Below are 15,130 nucleotides of genomic sequence, written 5' to 3'. Positions count from 1 at the left end.
AGCATCAGACAGGTTCATATTTGGAGCAGTGGTGGGCGTTACTCTGTATTTAACTCAAATCAGTGAGTTTTTGCGCACTAAATAATTACATGAGAGTTGCTTTTGAGGGGCAGCGCTGGCAGCTTAATATGCATCTGTGCTACTCCTGCTTCTCTCACGCTCTGGTGTTAACTTGTCCTTTTAAAACCGCTTATGGAGTTTCATACTTTTTCCCCAGACAGTTAGAGAAAGACAGATGAATGTGCGACTATTTTTATAATGTTTAAGCAACGGCTGACTACACAGACCTGAGACAGTAGACTTCGACTGGAACTAAACCTGGACTGGCCAAGGACAAGTGTGAATAAATGGTTCAATAAATACACATGTTGGACATCAAGGTAAATACACAAAAGAACATAGTGAAGAAATAAAACAAAACTGATCCTGGATTCCAAATAAATTAATGAAAAGTCAGCCAACTATTGAATAAATACAAAATCTTCAATCAAACAAACAGCAGCTATAAATAAGAGTGATATTTTTTTATTTAAGAGTATAAGAGTTTTTTTTTTTTTTAATATAAGTTATCTTTTTTTTTTATTACTTCTCTGCCTAATCTGTTTCTGTACCTAATCTGTGTTGCAACATTGGAATTGTCCCATTGTGGGAGAAATAAAGGTTATCTTATCTTATCAGTGAAAAAAATCCAGATGTAGAAAGTCCTGCCAAAAGTTTGAATTCCTCCATTTTGACAATCTAAGTGCACCCAAGAAGCATTTTGCCTATGGTTAAAGGCAGAGATGAAAATGGACTTTTTCATGTTTCAGGTAACGGTCGTCGGCGGAGCATCTCGTGCCCGAGCTGTAACGGGCAGGCGGAGGGCAACAAGCTGCTGGCTCCTCTGGCTCTGGCCTGTGGAGCCGATGGCAGTGTGTTCGTGGGAGACTTCAACTACATCAGACGCATCTTCCCTTCAGGCAACGTCACCAGCGTCATGGAGCTCAGGTATAAGTGCAGCTATAATGGTCTGTCTTTAGGAGGCAGGAAAATGTGTCCAGCCATTTGTGTGTGGAGAAAAGGTGCATGCTGGTCAGCAGAGATGTAGTCGTGACTTAGACTTGACATAACTTGGACTTGACTTGGACGTAACTTGGACTTGACTTGGACTTGTCTTGGACATAACTTGGGCTTGACTTGGACGTAACTTGGACTTGACTTGGACTTGTCTTGGACGTAACTTGGACTTGACTTGGACGTAACTTGGACTTGACTTGGACGTAACTTGGACTTGACTTGGACGTAACTTGGACTTGACTTGGACTTGTCTTGGACGTAACTTGGACTTGACTTGGACGTAACTTGGACTTAACTTGGACTTGACTTGGACGTAACTTGGACTTGACTTGGACGTAACTTGGACTTGACTTGGACTTGTCTTGGACGTAACTTGGACTTGACTTGGACTTGTCTTGGACTTGTTTTGGACTTGTCTTGGACTTGACTTGGACTTGATTTGGACTTGGACTTGACTTGGACTTGACTTGGACATTTCTTGGACTTGACTTGTACATTTCTTGGACTTGACTTGACTTGATTTGGACTTGACTTCAACCTGGATATACTTCTGCTGGTCAGCATTTTATGGGCAATAAAAAAAGAGATTTGATAATTGAATTTGACACCCCCAAATGTTCATAAATAAGGCTTTTTATTTCTGCCTATAAAATATCCAAAGTAATTCAAACTCTTGTCACTAGTAATATATTTGTATATTTAGTTTTCAATGATCCACTCTTGGGCTTATGCTGTCCAATTGTTTATAGCCTAGAAGAAAAAAATACGATCGCTGAACAGATTGGACCCTCTGCCTGTCAATTAGAAACATTTGAAAGCTTGATTCTCCGGCAAAAGTTCCCGGGACGTAAAAGTCGGGTGAGAGGAGTGGCTTTTCTTTTCAAACCAGCTTGTGCACTATGCTACATCAAATCTCTTTCCTCCTCAGTGCCTTCTGGACCACAGATCAGTGCTGAGTCCACCTTTTACTAACTCTGTTTCTACTACCCTGAACTGTAGAGAAGTTTTGCAAAATTCTCAATTGGCAATTTATTGTGTTGTTTTTTTGTCAAATATTTAAAGATCAAATTCAAACCCAGATGTGTTTGTTTCTCTTACCTTGAACCCCTCCAGGACAAATGAGGGATTACATCAGCACATTTGTTCATGAAATATTCAGCAAAATTCTTAATACACTACCTTCAATTCAACTAAACTTTCAAAATACTTTAGTCTTCACTTTTTGCATGATCTAACCTGTACGAATCAGCCTAAAGCCCAGAACACACTACAGGATTTATTTCCCTACGTGACTCGATCCACGTAGGAAGTTTCTTACCCGTTGCTCTCCCTTTGTGTCAGTGCAACTCTGGTTCTGAGATATCAAAACTATAAAACATTGCCGCTTCGGCAACAACCAATAAAACAGAGGCGCAGGATGCAAACACAAAATCGAAAAAAGACAGGAAAATACTTTATTACTCACCTCTAGTAAAGCTAGAAGTTAAACTGTAGAGTACATCCATGTATCCAAAAGTATTATTCTCAGCAAATGGCACCCAGTCCACGTTACTATTAATCCAGTTGATAAAAAGTGAGAAAAAAGGTTTAGTAGATCTTCAGTAAATCCACTGCGAGGATCATTGAAGCTGCTGCAGATTAGCTACAGTAAACACAACACCGCTTTCCGTGTAGTGTGTTACCTTTTCTATGCAATTTCTTTTCCTGATTCACGTTTTACAAAATAATAACACACAACAAATATAAACTAGAAGTTCAATCCTTGATTATTTTGAACATTTTGACTCAAAGGGAGTCACTTTAGCTGATGCTAACGTCCTTTTAGCTGATGCTAAAGTGTGCTAGCTTTGTTAGCCCGCTACTTTTAGCCTGCAGTCTCTTCTCGTCTTTGCGCTCGGAGGATCATAGGATTTAAAACCTTGTACAATTCCCCTCATGTCTGTGGTCTGCGTTTTTGTCTCATGTTTCAAAATCCTGCAGTGTGTGACGGCCTTAATCTCTTCTCTAAAAATAGCTTGTAAAATCTTGCTCTTGATAATTTCTTCCTTGACCATGTCTGACATTCAGCATGTTCTTTCCTGACTAACTCCTCTCTGCTCTGCTCTTTTCCTCTTTGCTTTCTAAAGAAACAAAGATTTCAGACACAGGTAAGTGTGACTAACCCTCTGTTCAATGCGTGGCTCATTTCCACTCGATCACAATCACAGGACTGCTCATTCTCCGCTGCGTTCATTCAAACTGAAGACACAAAGGTTGGCCTCTGTTTGTTAGATCATTTAGCTGCGTTTCAGCTCATATGATAGATTTGTTATTATTTTTTTATTGTTAAACATCATATTTTATGGATTATTCATATTTTATACCACTTTGCTTTGTAATTGCATGTATAAGCTTAGACTGATGATGACAAGTCAAACTACAATCAGCATTTGCAGACGTTTGAATTCATGGTTGAATTGCTTATGAGACAAAAAGAATCGTGGAATCCAATTCACCATTGAGAGACTCAGACAAACACAGAAAGGACCGTTTAACAAGCTTTATTACGTGGGTTATTAGATGTCTCTCCCCTCCAGGGCCTTGAGACTGGTGGTGGTACATATGGTGAGAAGGTAGAGAAGATGATTGGATGAGAGGGATGCAGAAGAGGAGGAGGGGAGGTGGTGGGTCGCAATACGGTCTGAAGCAGCCGGGCCAACTGCATGAGGGTTTAAATGGGACCGGCTGTGAGCTGATTGGGAGCAGAGGAGGTGCGCCGTGCCTCGGGGAGGAGTAACTTGGGTGCGTTGATTGAGGATGGGGGAGCAGGTGCGAGGGGCGATGACGCAGGAGTCCCCTGTCCTTAGACCCTCCTTCTTGGCCAGGAAAGATTACAAAAAACCTCCTTGGGAAAAGAAGAAACCTGGAGGAGTTCCGCGCGAAGGAGGGTCCCGACTCTCACGGACGGGCTGGCGGACGCCCGGTTGGCTTGGGTGCGTTGATTGACCTGGGGGGCAGGCGGTCCTGGCGTAGCAGTGGACATAGATGGAGTTCGGTCTTCCAGGCTAAATTTACGGAGGCTTCATTTGTTGTTAAGTTTTATGCCATATCATTCCCATTTCTACATAATCATTTTAAATTGCAATATATTTGCATTAGAGTCTGCAAGACTTCCATCTGCTGGTGGAAAGAAGAAAAAAAAAACAATAGCTGCTAACGACAAAGTTGATTCGCAGTGTAATCATGGAAATGTGATGGTCAGAACTAGATATTTACCATTTTTAGCGTATTACTGTCAGCCTTAATCCTTCCTCAGAGGCCAAACCTTTGCCTTAACTAACCTGCTGCAAAAACCTGCAACTAGCTGGCCCCCGTCCAGGATATACCCCGCTAAAGTCACTGAGATAGACTCCAGTCTCCCGCGAACCCTAATGGGAACAAGCAGTAGAAAATGAATGAATGATCAAATTCAGCCAAACATATCAGCAGACTTCGCCATCGATTTCATTTCAAACAATCATCGTTGGCAACCACCATTGGAGAAAAAAAACACTTGATTTCTAGTCAGAATGAGCTTGGTGAAGATGCTTGAACTTTGAGGATTATTCATTTGTACGTGAATGATATGAAAATAATATCTGGGTCCAATTCCCCCAATGTTCAAAGACTGTCCTGCCCTGCAGCAGCACGTTCCTCCTCATTGGCTCTCTCTTCTAACTCTCTTCTCCCTCCTGAATTTGGATCCTTGTACTTTTCTGTGTCCTCTGTCTCCTTTGGCTTGGATCCTGACAAGTGTCCACATAGAATCAAACCAATTCTTCTACTGTCAGCTCCCAACAGCTCAGCCATTACTTTAACAATGCCCCAAGCAAGAGGAGCCAGCAAGGAGACTGAGAGGAGAGAGAAAGATAGAGAGAAAGACAGAGCGAAAGATAGAGAGAAAGACAGAGAGAAAGATAGAGAGAAAGATAGAGAGAGGGCAGCAGGAGTCATCATGTGTCTTCATTTAAAGCTGCACTGCTCAAAATATGTCTAATTCAGAACTCTTGTAAATTGGATTAAAATATCCTTCAAAAAACTAGCTTTATAATGCTGTTTCCTCATAAAATCCTCATACTGTACCTTGTCATCATAAGGTCACTATTTCAGCACTCAAATGTTCTCCACGATACACTACTAACATCTTCAACGCGTAAATAAATAAATAATAATCAACCAAATTTGATACGGCACTTTATTGGACAGTCAAATACGCGTTGTGACAGCTATTGCTATTAGCCTTATACAAACCGTTTCAGTCTTTTCAAAGCATGGACCTTTGTGTCTTCTACCGGCATTGTCTCTAAGTGAATAAGTGGAAGCATAATGTATCGTTTGTTCTATTTGATGAAATACCAAGGTTGAGGTGTGCAAAAAGTGGTTCAAAACTCTGAATTATGCAGAAAATAGGACCTTAACCACATTTAGTTGCTGAGTTTAGGGCTGAAAAAGACAAAATCCCGTTGAATTGTGTAAAAACAAACGTCTCATTATTGGCATTTACTAGTTACTTGTCCTTTGTTAACACAGATTGAAAACGCCTAGTTAAGCACATTTCGTAATAAACAAAGCACAAAATCCCTTTTAAAACGGTCTCTTCCCCTCTCTGTCCTTTATAATCAGCTCAAGGAGAAGCGCACTCTGCAAACACTGCCAGGAATAATGCGCTTACACGTTAAAACACAACCAAAATCATTTAGACAGTGATGTATTTACTTATGAAACATTAAGATCACCCCCTAGTGGCAGGAGTGTTACCACAATATGTTGGTCAATCGTCTGTTTACAGCATCCAGCTTCAAACAGACTTTTACTGACAATTAGAGCTGCAGTCGTCAACAGTCAAACGATTATTTCTAATGGGCCTTGGAGATTTATTTCAACCAGTCAAAGCAAAAAATATTAAATAGAGGCTTCTTGAAAGAGAATATTTGCAAATAAAAGGGTTTTTGTGTGTTGAAAATCAGAAAATGTGTATTGTTATCGTCTTTCATTCAATAGCGATGTCGTCTTTGCCATTAAACCTGTTTTCAAAGCAAATGTTTTGGGTTTTAGTCGGTTTATGGTCCAAATTATGATTTTACCATTAATTTATTCCCGTAGTTGAGTAGTCACGATTATTCAGAATCAATGTTGCAGCCATATTTCATAATTTTATAACTTTTATTGTGTTTGTACTGGGAATAATCAATAAACAAAGTGAGTGTTGCCATAATTACTGTTATAACAATAAATTAAAAAAAAATCCATCTTTTGAATGATTAAAAGCCCTCAAAATGGCATCCATGAAATATAATGTGACTGAAGCCTGTGGAAATCAGTATTAATTTTATAAATTACATGCATTTTTGGTGGCTAAAACTTTGACTAAAAGTAGATATTTTTGACAAATAAAGTACTGATATTTTTGTCAAATGATAAAAACTGAACAGGAATGAATAAAAGGGACAAACGGAGAATAGTTCCACTTTTCAGTTCCAGAGCCCCAAACTCGAAACAAACTCAACGTCCAAGAAAGCAGTTTAACAATACCATAGTTAAAATAAAACGTATCTTTTCTGGTTGATATTCACTGCTCTCATTCTTTTGTGTCATTCTTTCCACTCTTTATCTGACATCTTTGTATCGTCATGTCTGTTCGTCTTCCCTCGCGCTGTCTTCCCTCTCCACTTCTCCCATAATGCATCCTGACATATCCAGATGATCAAGTGTTGTTTGCGTGTCCCATACTTTCCATGGAATCTGCGCTAATTTGAAAATCCACGGTGAAACGCAGTGGCTTAAATACATTCAGAAAATAGATTGTTTTTGTGGTACAAATAGAAGTCCAATTAAATGTGTAAACAGGAAGACGAGATCTCACTTTCACACTGTATTCACACATGTCGGGTCAAATAAAGCTGTAATTAAGATGTGAAGAAGTACCTGTAAAAAGGCATTTGTTTGAAAAATATTCATGTAGAAACAGAAAAAACAAGCCAAAAAACTAAAATAATTGTGATCATTGATTACATTAAGTTCAGAATCTATTTTTGGTTGTGTTAGGGTTACGGTTAATTAAATAAATAGTAGGGCTACAACGATTATTTCTATTTTACATTGAGTTGGGTTTTTTTGGGGTTTTTTTTGCACCATTTGTTAAAAAACAAAGTAACTCAAAGTGCTTTGCAGAATAGGAAAATATGCATTAAATCACAATACAAACAGGTAAAAACATAAATCATTGTTATAAAATTAACTGTAAAAGAATTTTAAGTTTAAAGGCTTTTAGATAGAGAACATTTACAAAGTGTACTATTGATGAAAATCTGATTGTTTATTCTATTTTGCCATTTTGATTAATTAATGCCTTTGTATTTGTTAAAAAAAAAATATATATATATATTTACATGTGGTTTAGAGTCAGCGTAAACTAGCTTATTCTCACTGATCAATGCATCCCCAATAAATACATTATGTCACGTTTATTTTTTATTTTTCAACTTTTCTGATGGGGTCTTGCATTATTCAATCACCAGAAAAATGACACTGTGCACCTTGAAGCAACGGCAGTGCAAGTGTAGGAAGTAGGATAAAAACACATGTATTGTGTTGTAGAAGTGTTAATGAGCAATCTGTGATCATGTAAGAGACGAGGCCACAGGACACAGGCGGCAACAAAGAGAGCTTTATCTGACACAGACACAACAGACACAAACACAACAGACACAAATGCAACAGACACAAACACAACAGACACAAACACAACAGGCACAAACGCAACAGACACAAACACAGCAGACGCAAACACAACAGACACAGCAGACACAACAGACACAAACACAACAGACACAAATGCAACAGACACAAACACAACAGACACAAACACAACAGGCACAAACGCAACAGACACAAACACAGCAGACACAAACACAACAGACACAAACATGACAGACACAACAGACACAAACACAGCAGACACAAACACAACAGACACAAACATGACAGACACAACAGACACAAACACAGCAGACACAAACACAACAGACACAAACATGACAGACACAACAGACACAAACACAACAGACACAAACACAACAGACACAAACATGACAGACACAACAGACACAAACACAACAGACACAAACACAGCAGACACAAACACAACAGACACAACAGACACAAACACAACAGACACAAACACAGCAGACATAAACTCAACAGACACAACAGACACAAACACAACAGACACAAAAGACACAAACACAACAGACACAACAGACACAAAAGCCACAAACAACAGACACAAACATAACAGACACAAACACAACAGACACAAACACAATAGACACAAACACAACAGACACAAACACAACAGACACAGACACAACAGACACAAACACAACAGACACAAACACATGTAGAGTTCGTACCAAAACACTCTAAGAGGTTTGTGTGAGTTCTGTTTTTCACAAAGTGTGGGGAAAAACAGGCTTTTTTTCCAATTTGCTCGGTGATATCACTCTTTGAGCTAATCAACAGCTTTGGCTTTCACTTGTTTTTAGTTTACAATGTTAGAAAATTGTCCCCTTTGAGCCAAATGGAAGCAAAACATTACATTCATCCAGCATTTTTTTTTTTTTACTATTCCATGTTTTATTTTATGTTTTGTGCGTTGAAAACTTTTGCTTGAGTCTGGGTAAAAAAAGATCCATTTTGTAGTGAAGGCCAAAAATTAAGGCTGAAAGCATTGCTGGCCCTTGGGGGACTGTGAAATTTCGAAAATATTTTCTGTGGCAAAATGGATAACAAAAGCCGTCTCTAAGGCCAATAACTTAATTACAAATTCACACCACTGTTTGGGCCGTGAACTTGAACTAAGGTCCTCAAAGACTCTCAATGCTCTGCAAAAAACAAGAACATTATGAAGTATTTTAGTTTATATCAAAATGTCTAATCCTCCATATTCAGGAGATTTGAAATGATTTGAGAGGCAATTTGTGAAGCAATTGTGTTTTTGGTTAAGAAAAAAAAAAGACGGTTGGGTGTTAGAAGAATAAAGATATTAATAAAACAGAGAATTTGAACAAATATTATGACATTTTGTTTGGATCCCTGTAACAAGATTTAATTAAGTCAAACCATTCTACTTTCAAAAGAAGTTTAAATGGATAACTCTCTTTATTGAACAATTTCCTTTTTCTTTTTTATACATTTTGAACGGTTTAACACTTATATTATGACGTCGAGGTATGGTAGGCCTAATTAGCACAGGTTTCGGCTACACCTTTTAATTATTTCTTTATGTTTCTTTATGTTTAATGTCCAAATGTACCCGAAATACCTTGAAATAAACTAATCTTGACCGTGGTTTACAAGTTCCGTCGACTTGTCCTACACTATAGTCATTCGTTACATCAAACTGTGACTAAACTTGGACTAAAACCGAAACAAAACTGGACTAGACCAGGACTAAACAAGGACCAGAACAAGACCAAAAGAGCAGGACTAAACAAGGGGATCAATTTTGGGCCAAATAACAACTTTATGGTTTGTCTTTTCAAACAAAACAATAAAATAAAGAAGATAACAAATACACTTTTCTGCGTCTGTTCTCTGACATTGTATTTCCAAAAGGAAGCTGCAGGGGGAGCTCTATTGCTAAAATTACTTAGTTGCGTGTGCGGGTGATGGTTGAAGATGCCATTGGTGCAGAATGGCAGCCACATCTGAGCCCATTCTGCCCTAAGCCAACTGCAACTGCTTTCATTTTGTCGTATCGCGGTCATACATCAATCCATCTCATACCTCACACTTTTTGTATGTTGTACTCAATCTGTGCAATGATCCAAAACACCAAACACATCCATTATAAGCTAACGTTATTTACTTTTTGATCGTTTTTTGTAGCAACAACCCCGCTCATCGCTACTACTTGGCAACAGACCCGGTCACCGGACAACTCTACGTGTCCGACACCAACTCCAGGCGAATCTACCGTCCCAAAATGCTCAGCGGCGCCCGAGACCTCATCAGTAAGCCTTTTGGTCACACTTAATACTTTATATTTGCATCAAATTTTACATTTTAAAAGGGAGAGAGGGTGAATTTAAATCGGTAACAGTCAGAAAGAAGGAGCAAGGTTGGAACTACAGTCTTTCTGGTGGAATTATCAGTCACATTTGTTTATTTCTTCGTGAATTTCTTGGCTGTTGAGTAAATATTAAGGGTGTTTTTGCAGGTAATGGAGAGGTGGTGGCCGGAACAGGAGAGCAGTGTCCACCGTTTGATGAAGCTCGATGTGGAGACGGCAGGAAGGCCACCGAGGCTCAGCTGCTGGGACCCAAAGGTTTGTAAACGCTACGCTTTAATATTTATTTTTTTTTCCAACAAAAAATTACATTGGCATATTTAAAATCAGTTGCAAGGCACTGTAGGCATTGTAGTCAAGTTGTGGTAAATTCAGGATTGTCACATAATGTTGCTGTAATCGTGCCTTTTTAACTTCATTGTTCGTCTGTTTTCATTTTTACTCACAAGTCTGTTTGAAACCCAAAGACGGCAGGATTTTGGCGTCTTAAATCGATTTATAAATGTGGAGACATAAAGCTCAGACCACAGACTTGTGGAGAATCGTATGAGATTTTAAATCCGCAAAGACGACCAAGCCAAAAGTTTCGGGCTAACAAAGCTAGCGCACCTATTTCTTGTCCAGAGTAAAGTGACTCACTTTACTCTGTAATTGTGCTATTATTATTTCATAAAACGTGGAGCAGATTTTGCACATAAAACCTGGCGATAAACAAAGTGTTTACTGTAGTGAAAGCGCAGCAGCTTCTCTGATCCATGCAGTGTAAACACTGACACGTGGATCTATTTAAACAACGCTAAAACTGGATTAAGAGCGATGTATTGTGAACCGAGTGACATTTACGGACACGGACATGGACATGGACGAGAACGCTGCAGTTTAGCTTTATAGCTTTACGAGAAGTGTGCGTTATTGTACTTTTTTGTTTTAATTTTGGACTGATGAACAAATTCTACTGATCAGCTCATATTAAAAAAAGTCAATAGAAGAGAGCCCCACTTGATTAAAATTAAATAATACATTTATTTATATAAGCTTTTGACACAGTTTTCAGACACTCAAAGCTGCTTTAAATTAAAATATCAAACCAGTAACACCTCAGACTTCATATAGAGCTCAAGATCATGGGTCAAATACTTGTATTTGCCTCGTAGATATCGACTTCTCACACATGTAAATAAATCATTCAGATTTCTGAACTTTCTTTAGCGCTGTAGACGCATGTTTATTTCCCGTTTGCTCACTCTTTCAATACCCTGTTTTGCAACAGTTTGAAGTGTGGCTTTCATGTTCCTGTTTGTATGGTACACAAGGGCTTCTGGTTAAATTCAGGCATCTGTCCAATTAACACATTAACAAGTCTCATTGATGAAGTAAACATGATCAATCTTTGGCTTACCTGTGTTGCATTGTATTTCAATTATTGCATCTACAATTACACAATGTTCATAATATGTTTTACATTTTTACAGACGGATGTCTTAATATTTGATTCCTAGACTAATTTAGTGATGTTTTAATTCTATTTAATCAGGCAGAATATGGACTATTTCATTTTATTTTGGTCAGCTTTATCTAGTTTACTCAAATACTAAACAAGCTTGGTCCCTATAAATGTAACAGGTTTCCCTTACCCACCTGGACTCGCATTTAGTTTCATTCACCCTGGTTTGATGAATCCTGGTTAAAAAGTCCTCTCCCTCCGAGCGTCAAAAACACTCCGTTCTGAATTTGAGTTATTCCTAATCATGCTCAGTACAACTGCGTACTGAGACCCTGAAGTGAGAGGCCAGCTTGAAATTTGCTGAAATTATTATTTTAACGGTGTAATTCCATCTGCAGCCAGTAGATGGCACAACAACTCAGGTAGTCCTGTGGGAAACAGTTTGTCATTAACATTCTTTTTTAATTTGTTCAAAACATGAGATGCCAAACTAAAGGTACTCAAGGGCAATTTTAAAGGCTGATGAAGAGACAAATAATGCACAATATTTTTCCTAAAAAAACATATATATTCTGTTCTTGGAATTGAATTGGGGAGGAAAATCTTCTAGTCTTAGTTTATTCCTGTCATATGATTAATATTGGGGCATTTTTTTGTTTTACATTACTATTAAATTTAAAGTTCACACAGTCAGTTTTAAGAAATGCGCACAATAAATCACTTGGCAAAACTTAGCTATTACAGCGCTTAATTCTATAACTCAACTCATTTTTTGGTGATTTGCTGCTGTATTAAATGATTTACTGTTCTGTGCTTTTAGTTCCCGTGACATTTTCTTACATGTGCGTGTTATCTCTCCCGTCCACAGGAATTGCAGTGGATAAGAACGGACTCATATATTTTGTGGATGGGACGATGATCCGGAAAGTCGACCGCAACGGCATCATCTCGACTGTATTGGGCAGCAACGACCTGACTTCTGCGCGACCTCTGACCTGTGACACCAGCATGCACATCAGACAGGTAACAAACTTATGACAAAGATCATGTCAAGCATTTGGAACGAGGGATGAGAGTATCGTATCGAAGTATTGATACTGACTCTAAAATATGGGTATTGATAAAAACTTTTAAGGCTAGGCATCAGTGTTAGACATATTTTGTGTATTTTTTTTGTATCAAACACACTCCACCTGCTGCAGATTGGACTGATCCATCTGTGTCAAGTGTTCTTTTTGTCCTTTAGAGTCTATTTTAAACCATTTTATACATATATTTAGTGAAATACCTTCATCCTTAAGGTTGGACCAGTATCGAGTATCGTATTCAAAAATTACCCTGACAGTACTTGGTATTGATACGAGTGTTCAGTTCCTTCAAAAAGCAATTTGTTTTAGTTACCTGTTACTACTCCGGGTAAAGTTACTATTAAATTACTAAATCTAAAAAAATAAACCCACCACAAGGGGATGCTTAATCAATAATTCTGATTATTCAGGTCACAATATAATCGTAAGGACCAAAAAATAATAATTGTGACTATTTTAGAAGTGGTTTTATTTCAATCTATAGTATAAAAAATACATCTAAATATAAAGTAGAGTTTTATTGGGCTGTTTTGATTTTACTTTTCATTCAGAAAGTTTCATTTCATAAAGCTGGTCACAAACTTGAGAATTCACACAGTCTCAGTAATAATAATTGTAAATAATCGTTAAATCGCAATGTTTTTTAAATCCCAATCATCGGAACACCAAATTTGACATTGTGACATCCCATTTAAGTCAAAAAGGTTTCTGTTCCGCCTTATTTAGAATCACCAGACGCAAAAAATACTGATAAATATCCACAAAATACACGCCTATGCTGCATACTCTTGTTTTGGAATAAGACTATTCAAAGCCACGTGTCGCACTAACCAATGAAATATCAGGAAAGTCTCTACTCCTGCATAAGGCTGCTTCTGATTGGTCAAATTTACATTTTATTTTTTTCATTTTTTTGCCAACCACTCTCTCCAATTCATCATCTTTCTCGTTTTCACTTCCCCAGACAAACAACTGATAAAACTTTGCACTCATTACACACTTTGCACAGTTCATACAAAAGTAACTCAAAGTGCTACACAATAGTAAAAACATTAAAATCCCAATACAACATCAATCACAAGACAGAAATAAAAGCATGAATAACTCCGTTAAAATTTAATTAAAGTGAATTAATTGCGGCAATAATGTCTCACTTGATGTTTTTTGAGCGAGAGCAATGACAGTAACTATAACAGGACAGTTAGCAACGCTGTTATTCCCAACAATCACCCATCCCTAGTGTAACAAGGAGTCTCCAAATTGGCATCAGCGGCCTCTTTTCTGGTGGTAAACGGCATCCTAAAAGTGATTCTTGACAACGAAACGTGTCAAAGATCTTTGTGAATGGTGAAAAGTGAATATTTGCCCTGATTTTCAAGTAGATCCATTTTTTATCCTATCTTTCATGTCATTTTCTCTACAATTGCTGAATTACATTACCATATTTTAGCAACAGTCAAACCACCGCGAGTCCAGACCGTGCTTCGTGCCCTCCTTTGCACTTTCAGAACTTTTCCTCAAGCATAACCCAGACGAAAGAGCGGACCGAAATAGCCCAACAGTGTGAAACGCATAAACTTATTCTTTTTTTGTTTTAACTCTTTTGTCCGGCCGATCCGTCAAAGAGCACACAGAACCACCTACGAGCGCGGGCATCGTTTGGCTTGGTGAGGTGCGGCACTTGACTCCGGCGCGGCGGGAGACTTTGCATGTCGGTGGCGGAGCTTCGGAGGGCGGACTCGATCTCCCTCGCGGACGCCGGACCCTTCTTCACAGAGTTTAGCTTTAGTTTGACTCTCGTTGACCTCTCGGAGACGAGCACGAGCTGCCCACGCACACCGACACCTCCCCCCAGCGTCAAACTTTTACTCTTACAAATAGATTTTCTGCTGAGATTTTCTTCATTATGTATTGAGGAATGTGAATCAGCTCCTGGTAAATGCACAACCACCTTTATTTTTGGTCAGTTTGCTTTTTGAACCTGAAAACATTCACCTGGAAACAACACAACAGTCCAATCTGCACCTAAATATGTTTTATGTATTTCATTTAATCCACTTGCATTCATAGATTTACTGTACATGGGACGTTGTCACTACAAAAATACAAACATTTTCTAAATTTTTCCTCTCACAAAAACATAAAGATCAGCCCTTAAAGTAGCACATACACACACATCAAACTTTACAATCTTGAATTCAACATGATTTTGACAGATTGTATTGAAGGATTTGTTGGTATTTTATGCAAACAATTATTATTAACGCTTTAACCATTCATCACGGTATTTTATTTAACTTAGACGACAAAAGGCTTCACGAATTAGTGTGATAAATAGAAAACTCAGCTCTTATACTGAGCAATTTTTTCTTCTGTAATTTGTTATAAAGGTTAGCTTATCGTATTAATAAAAGCATAAGCAACATCAAACCCAAAAAACTAAAAAAAAGCTTT

General features: G+C 38.2%; 1 protein-coding gene across 9 annotated transcripts in view; it reads left to right on the top strand.

Annotated features, from left to right (window-relative positions):
* The window catches only part of LOC140377613 (teneurin-3), a 470,016-nt gene that overhangs the window by 399,568 nt on the left and 55,318 nt on the right, over positions 1-15,130 (top strand). For 6 of the 9 annotated variants that reach the window (XM_072463086.1, XM_072463085.1, XM_072463083.1 and 3 more), the window contains 5 exons: positions 810-987; positions 3,183-3,203; positions 9,964-10,088; positions 10,295-10,402; positions 12,457-12,611. In XM_072463086.1, the coding sequence (XP_072319187.1) occupies positions 810-987; positions 3,183-3,203; positions 9,964-10,088; positions 10,295-10,402; positions 12,457-12,611 (587 nt within the window). The remainder of the gene's footprint in view (positions 1-809; positions 988-3,182; positions 3,204-9,963; positions 10,089-10,294; positions 10,403-12,456; positions 12,612-15,130) is intronic. The other 3 variants (XM_072463087.1, XM_072463084.1, XM_072463082.1) reach the window with 1 other exon arrangement.

Source organism: Eucyclogobius newberryi, unplaced genomic scaffold (genome assembly GCF_026437365.1).
Source record: "Eucyclogobius newberryi isolate DKJ021-1_F unplaced genomic scaffold, fEucNew1.0.hap1 SCAF_4, whole genome shotgun sequence".
NCBI lineage: Eukaryota > Metazoa > Chordata > Actinopteri > Gobiiformes > Gobiidae > Eucyclogobius > Eucyclogobius newberryi.
Note: the sequence above shows the minus strand (reverse complement) of the source record. Positions and strands in the feature narration are given on the sequence as shown.